The 17,644-nt window shown below is 32.3% G+C and overlaps 2 protein-coding genes across 2 annotated transcripts; both read right to left on the bottom strand.

The window, feature by feature from the left end:
• LOC105170685 (dof zinc finger protein DOF3.2-like) lies at positions 6,487-9,083 on the bottom strand. The gene is made up of 2 exons (XM_011091558.2): positions 8,711-9,083; positions 6,487-7,600 (listed from the first exon to the last, which is right to left on the bottom strand). The coding sequence occupies exons 1-2, from the start codon at positions 8,750-8,752 to the stop codon at positions 6,767-6,769; spliced, it is 876 nt and encodes a 291-aa protein (XP_011089860.1). The 5' UTR covers positions 8,753-9,083; the 3' UTR covers positions 6,487-6,766.
• LOC105170869 (uncharacterized protein At1g04910) lies at positions 15,323-17,635 on the bottom strand. The gene is made up of 6 exons (XM_011091791.2): positions 17,016-17,635; positions 16,656-16,824; positions 16,473-16,562; positions 16,085-16,368; positions 15,756-16,014; positions 15,323-15,638 (listed from the first exon to the last, which is right to left on the bottom strand). Exons 1-6 carry the CDS (start codon positions 17,633-17,635, stop codon positions 15,423-15,425), a joined length of 1,638 nt encoding a protein of 545 aa, XP_011090093.1. The 3' UTR covers positions 15,323-15,422.

Below are 17,644 nucleotides of genomic sequence, written 5' to 3'. Positions count from 1 at the left end.
GGCATCTCATGGAGAGAACAGGATCAATGGACAGCAACTACAGCCCTCGAACAGGAAAGATAAGCTCGCCTTATGCAGATGACCTTGATGAAGATTTAATGAAGAAGAAGAATGCTAACATGCTGAGAAGGTTTGGGGTCCTGTGGAAGAAGCCACAGAAATAGGACGAATGCGCCGGTTATAACCTGATACAAACTCTCTGCTTTGTTATTAATTAACTGTTTAGTTTCTTCTTTGTAGGAAGCTCAACTCTCGCAGCAGTTGAGTTCTCATCCCTCCCATTCTCCCCCCATTATCTCTGAGATGTATGCATCGTTTGGTCGTTGTGACGGAATCTTGATTGCGTTTATGACGAACCATTTTACATATTATAAGCTTGATGGTAACTTATATCCCATTAGAATGCATTTTACTACCATTTGTGAAAATGATCAGTCACATTTCCTTCCATGAAATCCATATAAGCTTTTATTCTCTTCTGCTGCTTCAGAGTTGCTTGCGGTCGTATACTCTACTCTAAATTGGTATTTCATTTCGTATTTTGTTTTGTGTATACGCACCAGGTTATTTTATATATATGATATAATGTACATACAAATTAAAACACTAGATAAATTACTGATAAAATATATGTACTTATATTTTATTTTTTTAAATTTATACATGTCTGAATGTTGTACATGCATGTCTTTAACTTGTATGATTGATATATAGGGTAAATTACACGACCTACCCGGAGGTTTCGCATAATTACGAATACACATTCGTTGTTTGAAAAATTATTAATACTTTTTGATTTTAACGGCCGTTTAACAATTAGCTCAATCTGTTAGGTATTATTCCTTTTCTATGATGAACTGACCAAAATGCTCTTGTGAATTAAAAATTATAATTTTATTTATTTTTTAAATTTTTTTATTTTTTTTGGATTAAGTGGATAATTTTTTTTTCATTCACCTTGTTCGATTTTTTTATAAGTTTTTAACTTAAAAAAATACAATAAGTGCAAATTTGATAGTTTCATACTTTCATCCAACGATTACATAATTTCTTTAAATATTAGGGATGTACTTGTAATTTGTTAAACAACGAGGGGTATTCATAATTATGATAAATTTAAGAAAGAATTATTGTAGTTTACCCTAATATATATGTAGATTGCATTTATTTGTATGCATGCATACATGCATATAGGGCTGTTTATGTATGTGTATATATATATACTTTTGAGGCTAATTATTTCCACAATAACAAAAATCAAGTCATATCATCAATATAACAATACAAACCAAGTAAAAAATTGGGATAATTACAGTTTTTACTCCTCATATATTGTCACTGATTCATTTTCAGTCCCTAAACATATTGGAATTCTATATTAGTCCGTCAATTTTTAAAATATTAACAGTTTCAGTCCTTAAATCTAATTAATGACCATTTTGCCCTTTCAAAGAAAACATATAGTTCAACTATCTTTTTTTTCATGTTCATGATCAGACTCAACAATGCTTTTAAAAATAAAATTAAGCCTTCATAAATTCATAAATTTCTTTGACCGCCTTATTCTCGAGTATTCCAAGTTGTTGGTATTTCCGGATAGTGTGGTTGGAGGAAGTCCGTAAAACTAAGAACTTAAAATAACTCGAAAATAAGGTGGTTAAAGAAAGGTATTACTATAATAATTATAACATTTAACTATGACTAATTGTCATGGTTAATAATAAAAAGTCGTAGCAAATAACTACTTTGTATATAAGCTGTGTATTTGATCATTAGATAAGCTAGAATAAGATCCTACCTAGACCCACAGACTAATTCAAATACTCATACCCAAACTCAATAAATGTTATTAAATCCAATCTCCGATCCAAAGCTATTAAAAAGATATGGATTGGGTTTTGATTGAGTCTTCTACCAATGAATACCCATGGGTCTATGTACCCTATTTTACCCAATATATATATATATATATATATATATTTTCAATTCAATTGGATAATTATTTATAAAATCGATCTACATTCAAAATGAACAAATTTAAAAAACTTAAGACTCCATAACCTTATTTATCATGTAACTCTTTAACCGTATATATTTTTTAAATATTAAATAATTAATTATATAGATATATTATCATATTGGGTATATTTTTCAATATTTTGATAGGCGATAATTGCTTGTTTGAAAACTTGAAGTGATAAAATTAAATTTTAAAGTTTTATAATATTAAATTTGATTGCTATTAAATATATAGATTTAATATTTTCATTAGATTATTTTTTAAATGGTATAATAAATAATATAATATTTAAAAAATTCTATCGAAAAAGAGTTATTTATGAATTAGTCTCAATAATTTGAATTTATTGATAAATTATGGGTGAAAATGAAAATAAAGAGAAAGAAATTTAATTTAATTAGTATGATTTGCAGAAAAATTGAATAAAAAAAAAAAAAAAACCAAGCCTCTGCCTAACCCTATACAAAAATCAGGTCTTGATTTGGTCTAGAGACCTATGAATTTTGAGTTGAATTAAATGAATTGGATAGAATCTATATATAAATTAATTTATTTGAACCTTATTTGGGCCTGAACCAAAGCCTGGGTAGGATTACCCATTGATAGGCCGATCACTATTAAAAGGTACAAGAAAGCAACAACATATAGTTCAAACACATGCACTACTCATGTTAATGATCTTGCAAAGGATCTTGGTCAGGGATAAAAGATATTGGGCTTTATAAGCACATTAGCTCCGCAATTAATATGGAGCGTGTATTTATATCATCAGCCTCCCAAGACGAGGGATTTGAAGAGAATACATGTCCTTGCAACGCTGTCAATGTCTCTATTGTGTGAGGTTTTGTTCATTATAATTTTATATGAGCTTCATAATTGTATATGAAAATACAGACTTATGTGAGCGAAGTAGCTAATTCTTTGTTGACATAAATTGAAGATAATTGACCCTCAAAAATCAAGCAGTATTGAGCTGAATAATGAGCAGTATTTAGATATGGAAAATGCTAATAAAGAAATGAATTAGAATAGAGTTTATCTTCACTGAATCCTATGCACACAGCACCAAATGAATATATACTTCCCCAACTAAAAATCTCACCTATGCTCACTATGTCTGATGAGCCAAAATTTTAGATTATTCATTGACTTGTTTTTCTATTTTTTTTTTTATGAATTTTCTAAGTTATTCGTGTAAGTATGAAATCTCCCATGCCTTGGCCCTTGCCACTAACTAATTTTATGTCGAAGTAAAATTATAAAATTAGTTCTCTATATATGGAGTTGGTAAAACTAATCTCGATTTGTAATTTTGATCTTTTATGTTTTAAATTTATAACAATTTTAGTCCTTTCAATCAAGAGTGATCGAAAATTGAAAAATCAAATTAGGATTTAGGGGTTCGTCCAAATGAATCTCATTTATGCAACAGCATGCTATGTGCGTGGATGTTGATGCGGCGTAGTCAAATTAAAATATTTTTATTTATTAAGTATTTAAGAAAATATAATTTAGTAATAAATGTTAATTTATTATTTTAAATAATACTTAATTTATATTATTAATTAAAATAAAAAATCATAAAAGTTTTAAAAAAGAAAAAGAAAACCAGAAAAATAAACCTCATCCCTTTCAGCCCTGTAGCTGCACCACCATCGCCGCCGCTTAGTTCCCTCCCTCTCCTGCCTCCCATCGCCATTAGCCCTTAACCTCGCCTCCACCAGCCCAGCCCCCTCCTTTGCCCATGGCTAACCCCTTGCCTTCTCTGCCTCCCACCGTCGTCAACCTTTAACCTAGAACTCTTTCCTTCCTCTTCCTGATTCGACGCCGTCCGATCTATCCATCATTTGCGACCACAACACATCGGCTCCAGTCTTCCGCGAGTCGATTGCACCGAAGCCCATCCATTTTTATCCACTATCCGACCAATTCTCTTCATTTTTATTTCCTTCACTTTTTCTTCGCCGCCCACTGTATTTTCGTCGTATCTCCGCCCCCAACAATCATCTCTTTGTTGGACCACCACCCTTTGTTCTTTGGCGGACCACCACCCGTTTGCCTCCCTACGATGCACATTTCCCTCCGAGCATATTCCATCAGCGGCACCATCCACATGATGGCATTCTTATCAGTCAACTTCCCCCATTTCTTCTTTGCATGTAATCCACATGTGGCTCATTTTGTGCCTATTAGGCCAACTTAGCATTCAAGTAGGATGCCACGTAATTAATTCAAGTCCAATTAGCAATCAAAACTCTAAACTCTAATTTGGTTCAGCTAAAATCTGATAATTTTTTATCGAAAGGACTAAAATTATTGTTGAATTGAATTTTACAGGAATAAAATTATCAATTCAATACTTACATGAATAATTTTGTCACCCATATACATACAGGACTGATTTTGTAATTTTATCTTTACGTATATATCTAACAAGCTAGATTAAAACATAGAGATGACAAATAAGTAAGTAATAATTTAACTTTAACTTATTAAAGATGGAATTTTAGACCTATTTAAAAAAAAAAATTGAAATGCATTCGATCTCTGTTCCATTACATAATTTCAGCTTCTGAAACCAAAAATTGCCGTTCTAAGATTTTATATTTAGTTTCAAAAAACAGAAACGGGTGAGATAAGATGTCAGAGAAGCAGAGGCGAAATCTTTAGATCCTAATGTTATTTTTGCAGAAATATTCATCCGTTGCTAAATTTGTCTATGGTTTAAAAACTTATTAATAATTTAAATAAAAATTGGTTTCCATCTCCAAAAAACAAGACATGCTTCAATCACGCCCAAATCTCCTGTAGGATTGGGTCTGAATCACAATTAGCGTCAGGCAAATCTATCCCGAAGTTGCTGCTCATGCTCACTGAGATTCCAAGTTTGAAGTAGTGAACACGCGACTCATTATTATTTAATTATTTGCTCAAAGATTCCATCACCTTTTCATAATCACAATTTAAGATCTGCCTCAATAAAGAAACTATATACCTATATCATCATATAATCAAGATTTAATGATTTGAAATTAAGATCTATTACCACTTCATTCCGAATTTAAGTTGGAAGCTCTTAGTGTAAAAGAATTTGTTTTCTACAATTAATTAGTTTCCTGCGGAACTACAAAAATTATGAAAATTAAAAACATACAAGACCGATATTACTATTCGAGTAAGTTACAGGACTAAAATATCAAATTATTATAATCGCAGAACTAAAAATGCAATTAAACTATTACTGGAGAAAGAAATATAAAGGGGATCTTTGAAAACGTTATATTAAGTGTTTATAAATATCTCAAGTTAGTTGAATAAAGCCGAAAGCTAGACATTGAGTTGGAGATGCTTTTTGCCATCTTGATATTTTGTCAAACCCGAGTTTACTTAATAAGAGTACTTATCATGTGATTGGTCAGTTTTACTTGACGATATATCCATTAGTAGTCACATGTGAGAAAAAAATTACTTTTTTTCTGTAATAGACTTTCATTTCCAATCATCTATTAATTTTCCTATTGAAATTAATGAAAAAATAGAAAAATATTCAAAATGTCTTTTTTGCTTTCGTTCGTGGGAGGGTATGCTCTGGAATTTCCGATTTATCTAAATTAAAGTAAAAGGAGATGGATACTCAAAGAGAATGAAAAAAAAAACTAATAAAAGTATGTATATCGAATTGAAATATTAGTATATATAAAAATTACAACAGTCTAGAAATATCTTTGTTTTTCTCAGTCTCATGAATAAGATCTAAGAATAACATTAGTTAATAAAAAGGCGGGAGGGGGGGCTTTAATCCAAAGATCAGTTCAGCCTATATACAATCACAAAAAATAGTTTAATATTTTTTTAAATTTAATGATAAGTACAACTATGTCCTTTAAATTTGATATAATTTTGAATACCCCTCATTTTGAAAATTACAAATACTCCCCTCAAATGAAAAATAATTATATAGTCTCTAGATAGTAAGGTAAAGACTTGTTGATTTTTTTTTTATTTAAAATATAAGTCTGAAAAAAATGTAAAAAACTTTTGAGGGTGACCAAAGTAAATAATACATAAGTCATATTAGTTTATAAAAATATTTTAGAAAATTTTGAAAATATATAAGAATATAATTCATAATTTAAAAAAGCAATTTGGTTGTTCACCAACAAAACTTGAATGAGAATCGGACAGAAACTACGAAATGAACTTCTCATTAAATGGATATTAAAATAAGAGTGTGATTTATAATTTTTTGAAAAACGAAAAAGTATTAATTTATAATTTGGCAAAGGTAGGGGATTTCTTTTGGTCGATGGCTTCTTTGAATAGGCAAACAAGATCCCAAAGCACACTCTGCACTTCTTAGTCAAAATATATATAGTTGGAAACTTGAGGAAGAGAACAAACATGGGCTTATAGTTTCTCATGAACAAATTAATCATAAAGTGAAAAACAAACAAAGACACCAAAAGAAGAGGTAATGTTTCAAGTGGATCAAAGCAATAAATTGGAGTAAGTTTCTTAGTTATATATGACATGAGAACCAAAATTCTCAAGTATCAACGCCGGCCCCTCTCTTCTAGTGGAAAATTCACATATTACATTTACTCTGCACCAAATATCAAAGGATACGAGTCACTCCACGTCAACGTGACATGACTTAATTCTAAGTACTTTGAAACTCCCAAATACCAACATGTAAGAATTTTTGTAGACAAAGATGCTTTAATTATAAGTGAAACACATTGTCTTTTACATGAGAGGGCTATTGAGAAGTCCATGCAAATTAGATGAGCCAATTCCACTCCAGCTGCTAAGTCTGTTGGAATCAAGTTCCCCATGCATGTTTCCATCCCCACCAACACTCTGCCATGGGAATCCCCAAAACCCTATGCTGCTACTTTCACCTTCCCTACCGCTACTGCACATTTCTTGCTTCACTGCTGTGGATGTGTTCGTTAAATCCTCGAGTCCCAGTAATCCCATTCCTCCGTTTTCCAACCCGAGGTTGATCCCATCCCCAACTCCGTAGTTGTACATATTGTGAAGCCCTCTTGGGGTTTGATCAAGAAATCCTACCCTCAATGCATCAAAATTCCCAAGAACATCGGTCCTAGGCATTGGAAAATCATGCTCATCGAATCCCAATTGCCCGGCTGTTTGTTTTTGAAGCCTGGCTATTGCAAGGCTGAGGTCGTTGGCCGAATCGTAAGAGAAAGGAGCGAAAGGCGGCGGAACGTTGGGGCTGGGAATTGTTAACGGCATTGGTTGATGATCATGGTTTCTCTTTGAAGAAGAGGAAGAAGATGTGGATGACGATGAGGAGGAGGAGGACCTCTTGTTGTTCTTCCTGCAGCCTCCTCCAACCGGGACATTCCTCAAGGTTCCACCTTTGGTCCAGTACCTTCTGCATGATTTGCAGAAGTACCTCGGCTGAGAGAGGCTGTAGTTGTTGTAGTAGCAGAATTTGGTGTTGGTGGAGTCACATCTTGGGCATTTGAGGGCTTGTTCAGCTGGCCTTGGCTTCTTCTCTTGCTGTGGCTTTGTGCACACGAACATGCTTTCTAGTGTTTGGGAGCCCATTTCCTGAACAAATTTGAGAAGATAATCTCATGAGCTTGAGAAAGGCGTAAGTAACGTATCAGTATTGAACGACCAACTCATCTAAAAACTTAAATTGTTATAAAGGTGAATGTTGAGGTTGAATGACGGCCTCGTCTAAAAGCTTAATATGTTTAAAGAAAAATCATTTAATATTTGATATGCTCCCCAAGCGCTAGCAGTATTCTTTTCTTGTCAAGCCTTGCACATGAAACTCCTTTTTTCGTAAACGGGTTGTGGCAAGAATACTAAACGGTAAGGATTTTGATGTTTCAGAAATGTTCTGGATTTTGCTGATGCACTCAAAGACTATGTGAATTAAACTTTGGATGTACTTTTGGCACAAAATTAATCTAATTAATTAACCTAAGTTCCTCATGAATAACAAATTAAAATTACAAGATCAGGTGTAGATGATGACATGAATTACAAATATTGAACAAGAAAGGCCTGTGTTAATACAAATTGTATATTGGACACCATTAATTCATCCAGTAATTAAGTCAAGAATTAATAAGTAGACCTTTCTCTACATCAGCCTCAAAATTCCAACACCTTTTCTCTATCTTGCAAGGCTAGATATATTAACTACTCAATTGAACTTTGATTTACAGAATTTGCATCCAATATAATTAATAAAGTCGCATTCTTGAAAAAACAATCTTAATGCAGAGAACTCATGTAACACAAGTAAACCCCAAATTAAAGACTACAAATCTGAACTCTAAAATTAGTACTACATATATTAGTAAAATAATGATCAACTGAAACTCAAGCAATCCCTTATTTTTCTTTAATTATGATATCTTGGACCATAAAATTAAGTATTACTCAAGCTGAAAAAAGAAAACCCACTTGATCTAGCTACCTTCTTTCAATTTTTTCTTTAATAAAGCCGTCTGTATCTAAGGGGAGGCTTGAATTTATTTACCTTCATGAAACCCATAAATCCATCTCTACAAACTCAAAATCATTCCGAAAAGGTGAAAGAGAAAACCAAAAGAAACAAGAACAATCATTTTCCCTAACCCTTTAAACTCAAATAGATAGAGATCGTATATAGAATACCAAGATGTTATGAATATTCATTCCCACCTGGAAATTATGGGGTTGTGCAGGTGAAGTATCCATAGGCATGCAATGCTAATTGATCTCTTGTGATCACCTCAGCCTCAAAGATTTTTCAACTCAACTCAGCTCCTACTACTGCAAGTTAAGAGCTAGAGAGAAGTGAAGATGAAGAGAAGTACTAATAAATGTACTGTTCTCCTGGTGGAAATTAGTATGTGACAATCATGCAAAGTTTCTCTGTGTATATATATATACACACACACATACTGCAAGGACAGCAACCAGCCTATACATACATATACATATAAAGAGAGAAGCCAAGGTGGGCTTGTCGATATGGGGAGAGAGAGAGAGAGTAATGATTTACAAGGTGGTAATGGGGATGTGTGTCAGTATGTCTATGTGGGGCCTTAGATGAAAGCAATCTCATTCAATTCAGGTGATGAGGGGGGGAGAGAGGGAGAGAGAGAAGACAAGGTGGATCTTCCTTCGTTTCAGATTCCGATGAGTTCCTTCGGTGGGTCCCACTAGCGTGGGAAAGCATTACGTGGACCCCCCACAAGACGCTGCCCTCCTAACGCCTTTAGGTGGGGCCCTCTGCGCGTTTTTGCTTTAATTCCTCGCGGGCGCAATTTCCAAATACTCGTCACCTGCTTTGCCAAATATTCAAGCAGCGCGTGAATGAATGACGTGGATTTAATGTTTATTATTTAAAATTTTATTACATATTTTTCTAAAAAAATTAGTTTTATATCATTATGGGTATTAATTTCAAGTACAACTAAATGTACGCGGCCTCCCTAAATCTCATAACTACACTAAAAGATAAGAACATAGACATATAAACAATTTATTTTTCAATTCTCATCTAAATAATACTCTTATCCTGTGGCAGAGAAAGTCATGATTAGAAATGATAATGGGTCTTAGACTAAATTTGAGATCTGATCTATTAAGAACTTAAATTGAGACATGTTACTCTCGAGTTTGGATCTGACGGATTGAACCTAGTGAACCTATTTAAAAATTCAAAAATATTAAAAATATAACACTATCATAAAATTATAAATATGAAAAATAATATTATTGAAAGGGATTTTCTTTTTAAAATTTATATGTGCATATTTAAATCATTATTTTAATTTTAAAAAAAATATTAATTTTATGCATAGTGTGTAACTACAAATCAAATATACAATATGTAAAACAAATAAAATTAAAGGACCGTTAGAGTTAGGTTGGAGTGTATAACAGCAAGACTAGGACAGGCCTGTGTGCCGAACCCCTTAGTCATGACATAATAATAAAAAGAGGAACGTCTAATGTTAATTATTGATCAAATATAAAAATCAATATTATCATCATATATTAATTATTGAACGATTTTTAATGAACAGAAAGTCATATTTTACTATCTATTTATATATGTCTATTTCATAATTATTTGATTTCGTGACGTTTTCAATCATTCTACTTCTAACTCGAGTTTTTCAAGGAAAGTTGCTGGAGAGTGTAAAACCATGAGTTTCATTCTTATTCATAAAAGGCAGTAATTAATGTCCTAGCAAGATTGATCCTTTTTACTTATTTATTTGGATTCTGCACAACCATAATTACCACACTAATTATGAGGGAATCATGTGTGTATGAATTATTCATATTTTTCAGAGAATTACACGTACATCCATCATAAACATCAACGTTATTTATACAAATCATCCCTATTTTTTGAAAAATTACATATATACTTTTTAAAAATATCAATATCATTTTATAAAAACTATCCATATTTTTTTACTGTCATAGATGATTTCTGTTTTTAAATAAAAAATAATTTATTATCAATAGAACATAAATTAAGGGTGAAAATAAAATCATCCCTTATCAAAAGGAAAAACACACACTACTTATAGCCAAAAAAAAAAAAAAAAAGAAAAGGAAGATACCTAGTTGAAAATAAAAGAAGGCTAATATGTAGGTAGCCAGTTGGAGGAGAGACATTAATCCTTTCATCACTTTATTTTTGTCCCCTTCTTTCTTCTCATTCCAAAATCCAACTCATTGTACTAATCAATCATTACTTCAATTTTCCTTATCCATTTACGGAAAATTTTATTCTTTGTCTTATAATTCATATTTTGTACTATTTTAGTCCCATTACATATTAATTATTGAAAATAATTTTATAATTTTAAAAACTTCTCACTTTTTATTTTTTCTGTTAGAAAATTGATGAAAAAAACCATGCAAAGTTACGTGTTTTTCTATAATTCGAGAAAATAACGATCATATACCTTCATATAGTTTTATCTATTTCATATCTAATGAAAATTGAGAGAATGACTGAAAATAAACCTTTTTTTTTTTTTACAAATTATGGGATTATGTTAAAAATTTTGTAAGCAATAATATTGAAAGTGATTATAAATTATGAAATAAAAATTATAATTTCTCAATATATATATATATATAATAAAGGAGTAATTACACTCTCTTGTTATGAATTTGGTGTAATTCATGGTGTTTGTCTCTATATAATACATAAGTTTCTCTATTAGTAAAAAAAAAAAAATTCAGAAAAAGGTTATATTAACACTCAATTGGCTTATGACTGATTTATTATAGGTCAAATAAATTTTTATAACCAAAATACTCTCATACGTCTTTACGTGTTAATGTATATGAAGAGTATATCTTCATTGTTATAAGAGTAGAATTTAGTCCAAAAAATTATTCGAACTGCAATAAATCAGTAATCAGTCAATAGAGGGTAAATATTAATTCTCAATCAATTTTTTTTTTATCAATGTTAGCAAATTCAGTAAATCTTGACTAACGTAGGAATTTATTTGTTAAACGAAAGTAATTTCAAGAGTATTATATGTAATTTTTCAATATATAAAATTTATGTATAGTTATATCAAACTTAAAATATATATATATAATTTTCCGTCTAATAAATCTAGAAACACATGCAAGCCATAAGAATCTCACACCCAACACACACTAAGAAAGAAAAAGAATTGTTGGGAAACAATTATTAATGGTTGTGTTTTTGCAACTCCTACGATTTAGGGAGCAAGATTCGATATGTTGTACGGTGCGAAAATCAATGTTGCCCCCAACAAATATTCTAACCTGTCATCGTCTGTCAACTTGTCACATTTCACCACCAAATAATCATTCTTCTCACCACATCCCACCCCATCGCTCAATCCCTTTCTCCATCTTCCAAATTCTTTTAAATACATTATCCAAATGAATTACAATTAGAAAATACAAATTATATATATGTTTTAGTGACAATTTTATATGTAATTTTTATTAATAATAATTATATAATTATAAGATAAAAGTTGTTATCACTTAATATATACTTTTAGTGATAATTTTAAAATTGACACTTAATATTTTGTGACTGATATCATATTTTCTTGTAGTGATTTTTTAAGGATATACATAAATTTTTTAAAAAATAAAGATAATTATATAATACGTTTATGATAAATGTAAGCGTGGTTTTTTTCTTAAATATAAATAATTTATATAAATAAATAATAGATTATGAAATGTATGGTGTAATGATCCCTTACAATAATGAATAAATTGGGGGTGAAAGGTTGGCAGAGATAATTTGGTGGGCCCATAAATGTAAAACAGTGGGACCATACTATCATAGTGCAAATCAGGACCAGTCAACAAATATTGTTGACTGGTCAATAAAAATGAAATATGATGAGACAAAGTGGAAATAGAGATGGGAAACTGTGCCAAACTACAGTGCCATGTTTGGTTGCATCTCTGAAGCAATTGTGCCCCAAACCTTTTCTCACCCGATCATAATTCCAAATTCTTAAGTTCTTTTTAGAAAAAATGCATCAATAATTCTTGAAATTGAATTAATTACACAAATATTTTTATTTTATTTTTGATAAATTTACAATTACGTCCTTTGAGATAGTGCCGATATAAATTACCTCAAAAATTATCTATGTAAATTCTTGCCCCTAGTGAGATACCATTAAATTGATGTAGTTATTTTAATATTTATTTTTCTGAATAACTAGTAGTTTTATTAATATTTTTTATTTTTGTTTAGTTATAAGAAGTAACATTATTGGAGTACATAATATTTCTAATGAATAATTACACTCCTCTTCTCTAAAATTTTGTATAATTACACGTAAATTCTATATGATTTGGAAAATTACATCTAGCATCCCCGGAGTTTGTTTTTGTCTAAAAAATAAATACATCCATTAATCAAAATACACTGGATTTGTTGATATTAATAAAGTATTGAATTAGAATTGATATTTACCTGTAATTGACTTAAAACTGACTTATTATAGGTTAAACAATTCTTTTCAGACAAAACTATTTTTATAACGGTGAAGATATACCCCCTCACATGCATTAACGTGTGAAGATGTATAAGGGTAATTTAATTATAAAATAATTTATTTGACTTGTTATAAGTTAGTAATAAGTGAATCGAGTGTAAATATAATTATTTTTATCCAAATTTTTTTATTAATATCAGCAAATTCGATGGATTTTGACTAATAAGAGACTAATTTGTTAGACGGAAGCAAACCTTATAAGTGCTAGATATAATTTTTCAAACTACATGAGATCTCTGTGTAATTACGTCAAACTTCAGAGGAGGAGAGTGTACTTATCCCTGTTTCTAATAGTTGGTAAGTTATTCAAATAGATGAGGGTTTTTTTTTGTCCAATTTTATATCTGATTATTAGAATATTTATCCATTTTAATTAAATTTCGTAAAAAACTTAACAATTTGGACCGTAGTGAGATCTATTTAAAAGATGAGGGGTGATTACAATACATTTAAAATTTGAGTGACTAAAGTTGGATGAGAAGTTGAAATGGTCTAATTAAGAGATATTATTGTCCATATTACGTAATATATAATTACTGATAATATATTAATATTGTCAGATGATTATTTTTTTGGGTTAATATATTCGTATTTAATTTAAGTTTGATAGCGTGATCAGTGAGCAATGAGCTTTATTGTTTTTTGGCTTAAAATACAATTGGCTAAATAATAAAAAATATTTACTTTAAGCATAGTTTAGTGTTATGGTATGTATTGTCAAAGGAATATGCAAAACTTCATCACAGATCAAACTACTTTAGAATGTTACCCATTTCCTTCACATGTGATTGACTTATGATAGTGGGAGTTGTGTAAGTTCACACACAGAGGATCCATTTCCAGTGCTTTATAGTCACGTTAGAAAAAGAATTGAGTTTTCGTTATAATATAAATATTCACGATTTTAATATTGTGATAAATTATTATTATTAACTATGGTCGAACAAAATTTAAATTTTAAACATCCCAAAATAATTTTATATTTTTCATCGGACTTATCATTCATTCTTAATATCCACTTTCAAAGAAATTATTGTATATCATTATTTTTTGTTTTTACCAAATCTAGATTTATATAATTTAAATTAAATGTAATGTTTGTTTGCATGTACAATAGAGTGTTCTGGAAAGTAGAGAATAATACCTCGAGAATTCGTTTGAGAATCGGGGCGAGGAGAAGGTGGAGGGATAAGGCGAGTAATTGGGTAGGCAAGATGGGACCCAGGGTAAGCAAGTGGTCGGCGTAGTGGACCCAGAGGATGAAACCCAATCAGGAAAAGTTTACGTGGCACGCGGAATACGGCTGGCTGACGAATATTTCAGTTTTACGAGGAAAGAACACTGTCCAAATCAATCCCTTAGTGGGTGGGCCCCCCTGTTTGTTTATACACTTATCTCCCTTGTGAAGGAAAGTATCTAAAATTCGTTTTTCTTTATATTTCTTTTTTAATTTTGAAATATTTGTTTGCAAGAATATGAAAATGATACATATTATTTACGTATGGAAATAAAATTGTGATTAAGTACTTGTAAACCAATAATGCCTTAACAGATTGAGATCATATGAACAAATTTAAAGTGGATTCGAGTTGTATGAAATATGTGTGTATCTATCTTACTTTTATATGACTATTTGTATCATCTTATATGAATTAGTCTAATTTATTTATCATTGTTAGTCATATTAACATATGTATTACTCATAGTATCGAAAAAAAATAATTTTAATTTTTTTATTATTATTAGTAAAAAAAAAAAAATTTTCTTTAAGTTTTAAAATTTATTTTGATTAATTCCATGAAAAGTTGATTAGGTACATGGTGGGAATAAAATTGCCTTCTGTTTACGTAGAAGAAAGATGACAATATGTTTGGATGGGCGGATCAAAATTTAAGAATTTAATATTTAATAAAATGAATATTAATAAAAATAAGGATTGAATATTAGTAATTGGCATGTTACATGAGTGATGCCAACTCCCACTCCCATATTTCATTTTCTTTAAACAAATTCTAATCTAAAGTCCAATCACAAGCCACCCATTAGAATAACGGCCCAAATTGGCCGGGCCGTTTCAAGTGTACAAGAAATCAAACTATCAACTTCAACACAAAGGGGAATACGACTACTTATGCATAAGACAATGAGTTTTCTTTTCTAAATCAGTTGTTGTATAAATAAGTTCCTTTTAATTTCATGTATTTTAGTTATATATGGATTCCTTTTTCTGCAGGTAAAAAAGAATTTACTCTTTAATGTTCTGAGGATTATGTGTACAACCAAAAGGGTATTCGGCTAATGAACTGATTCCTGAAATATTCACAACAAAAATCTCAGTGTTTGCACATACACTCAGGCACTGGATAGGCTAACACATCTCTGTCTAACTTCTTCTTCCTCCACTCCGGTTGCCCCTTTGAATACTTATGCAGCTTCTGGATCGTGCGTCTGAATTTCTCGTCTGATACCGATGTGTTTTCTAGCAACGGAACTATCATCCGTTTGTTTGGCTTTATGTACTTCCTATGTCCTACGTATGCACGATGACCCTGCAAAACCACACTATAAAGTCGGTCTTTTTCTTTATAAGTCTGCACATACATTGAATATGCTTCAATTGCTAGTATAATATGCTTCGTCGTGGTGTATAGCCTAGAGACGTATACCTGCATAGCTCGGCCCATGTTGCCTCCATGGGAAGGCAGAAAAACATCACTGCTTAGAGACACGATGTAGTCGATGGCCGCTAGGACGGAAGGTCTGTTCAAGTAAGGCGTCAGCTCCCCTTGTCGTGCTAACGTCTTTTTCGTTGCTATGTTTGGGAACTCATGCACAAGTGGTTGTATTGCGCAGCTGCCCCCAAATGGTTCTCCTCCGGCTACATATATACGAGCATTGCTAGGTGCTCCTAAACCCCTCAGGAGTCTGCACATCAAAACTATTGCTCATTTCTTCAGCAAAAACACACAAAAGTGAAGTAAAGTATACAGCTCACCTTGCCACTTCTCTTGCACTGAGAGGACAGAATCCTGCAAGTCTTCGTGCAGATTTCGTCATGTTAAGTTTAGCAGTTAAGAAATCGGGATTAGACTCCCGATCCTTGTCTATGATTTCGTCGTATTCAGGTCCTAAACCTGTGGTACATCCTGTTCTGATCCACACATCCTTCTCTATCCTTAGATGGAGAGCAATGTAAGGACCTTCAATCCACATTCTCCTTGCAATCTGATTGCCAAGGTTCTGGATTGGAGAGGTGAATCTCAAAGCATGAAATGCCACCTACAAGAAGAGACAAAGGTCGTGAGGGCAGTGAGTTCTGTCTTAATAATGATATCTCAGACCACTGTACAATAGATCGTGAAGTTTGTTATCTGCTACATTACCTTACACCGTAGCTTCTGAAGATCGGGAGGAAGATTCTTGGAGAGCCTAGAATCAAGCCCTTTTAGTATAAGAAAACCTTCTTCGTTTAGCTGCATTGGTAAGTGTAATCCCAGCATAAATCATACACAGCGACTACGAATGAAGACATACAAAGGGTTTGACTGCTGGAATCATTTTCTTACTTGGTGAAAGTATCTAGCACGAATCCAAACCGGTGATACATGAAATGGGATTTGATTTTCAATTGACTGCATTGAAACCAAATGAGTAGAGGGGAGGGACGATACGACTCGAACATCAGCTTGTAAAGTCTTCTTGAAATGTTCCAAATCGAATATATCTGAGAATTCACTGCAAAAGTAAAGCATTCACAGTTTTATACATTACAAAAGTGGAAGACTTAAAGAACCATAAAATCTGTATATCATTGTGCAATACACTTGCACATAGTCAACGATGATTCAGACAAATGAAAGGAAATCCATTGTATAGATCAAACAAGAGAAACCAAAAAACAGCAAAGAAACTAAAATCATTTCTACCTTTCATCTCCCCATATGCGATTAACCTGTAAAACAGGAACAACCAGAGCAGCTTCAAGAATTCTTGCTATGACAACAGCATCAACAATCTGATTCCTCTGCTGATTCAGTCCTCCAGAAACCACCATAACCAAGAACCTCCGTTTCTCCTTGGAAATTCTAGCCGATGCTTTTCGATAAGCAAGGCTGAAATCCAAGCACGGCCGGTACCCTTCACCATCCGGCTGCTGCCAGAACTCCTTCTCCTCTGCAGAAAGATTGAGATTTGCACCCACCCCATGAGCAGGCAATGGCACCATCACACTGCTCGACAAAGTGGGCTCATCGTTTCTCGGGTAACCTTTCGAGATTGAGGAAAGAGAGGCCAGCAGGATGGGAGATAACGGCGATGAAGGTGAGATTGGAGGGCATGGCATCGAGTTGTGAGGAATGCCATAGAAAGTGAGGACGCAAATTCCCAAGAAAGAGGAGAGTGTTAAGAGGGAGAGAAGGAAGAGGAGAGTGGGATTAGGAGACTGGTTTCTTGAGCTCTTCATTGGAGAAACCGCTAGAAAATGAAGGAAAAATGATGGGTGCGGAGTGATGCACGAGTTCTTGAAGTATCTTGCTGATTTCGCCATGGAAACTGC

The sequence above is a fragment of the Sesamum indicum genome, linkage group LG9 (assembly GCF_000512975.1).
Source record: "Sesamum indicum cultivar Zhongzhi No. 13 linkage group LG9, S_indicum_v1.0, whole genome shotgun sequence".
In the NCBI taxonomy this organism is placed as follows: Eukaryota; Viridiplantae; Streptophyta; class Magnoliopsida; order Lamiales; family Pedaliaceae; genus Sesamum; species Sesamum indicum.
The sequence above is the reverse complement of the archived record's forward strand: the minus strand, read 5'-3'. Positions and strand labels throughout refer to the sequence as shown.

Excerpts from the sequence above, each read along its gene's own strand:
- LOC105170685 (XM_011091558.2), bottom strand. The coding sequence starts at position 8,752 with ATGCCTATGGATACTTCACCTGCACAACCCCATAATTTCCAG. Across the intron at positions 7,601-8,710 it reads CACAACCCCATAATTTCCAG|GAAATGGGCTCCCAAACACT; the intron begins GTGGGAATGAAT and ends AAATTTGTTCAG.
- LOC105170869 (XM_011091791.2), bottom strand. The coding sequence starts at position 17,635 with ATGGCGAAATCAGCAAGATACTTCAAGAACTCGTGCATCACTCCGCAC. Across the intron at positions 16,369-16,472 it reads TTCAGAAGCTACGGTGTAAG|GTGGCATTTCATGCTTTGAG; the intron begins GTAATGTAGCAG and ends CTCTTCTTGTAG. Across the intron at positions 16,015-16,084 it reads AGTGCAAGAGAAGTGGCAAG|ACTCCTGAGGGGTTTAGGAG; the intron begins GTGAGCTGTATA and ends TTTGATGTGCAG.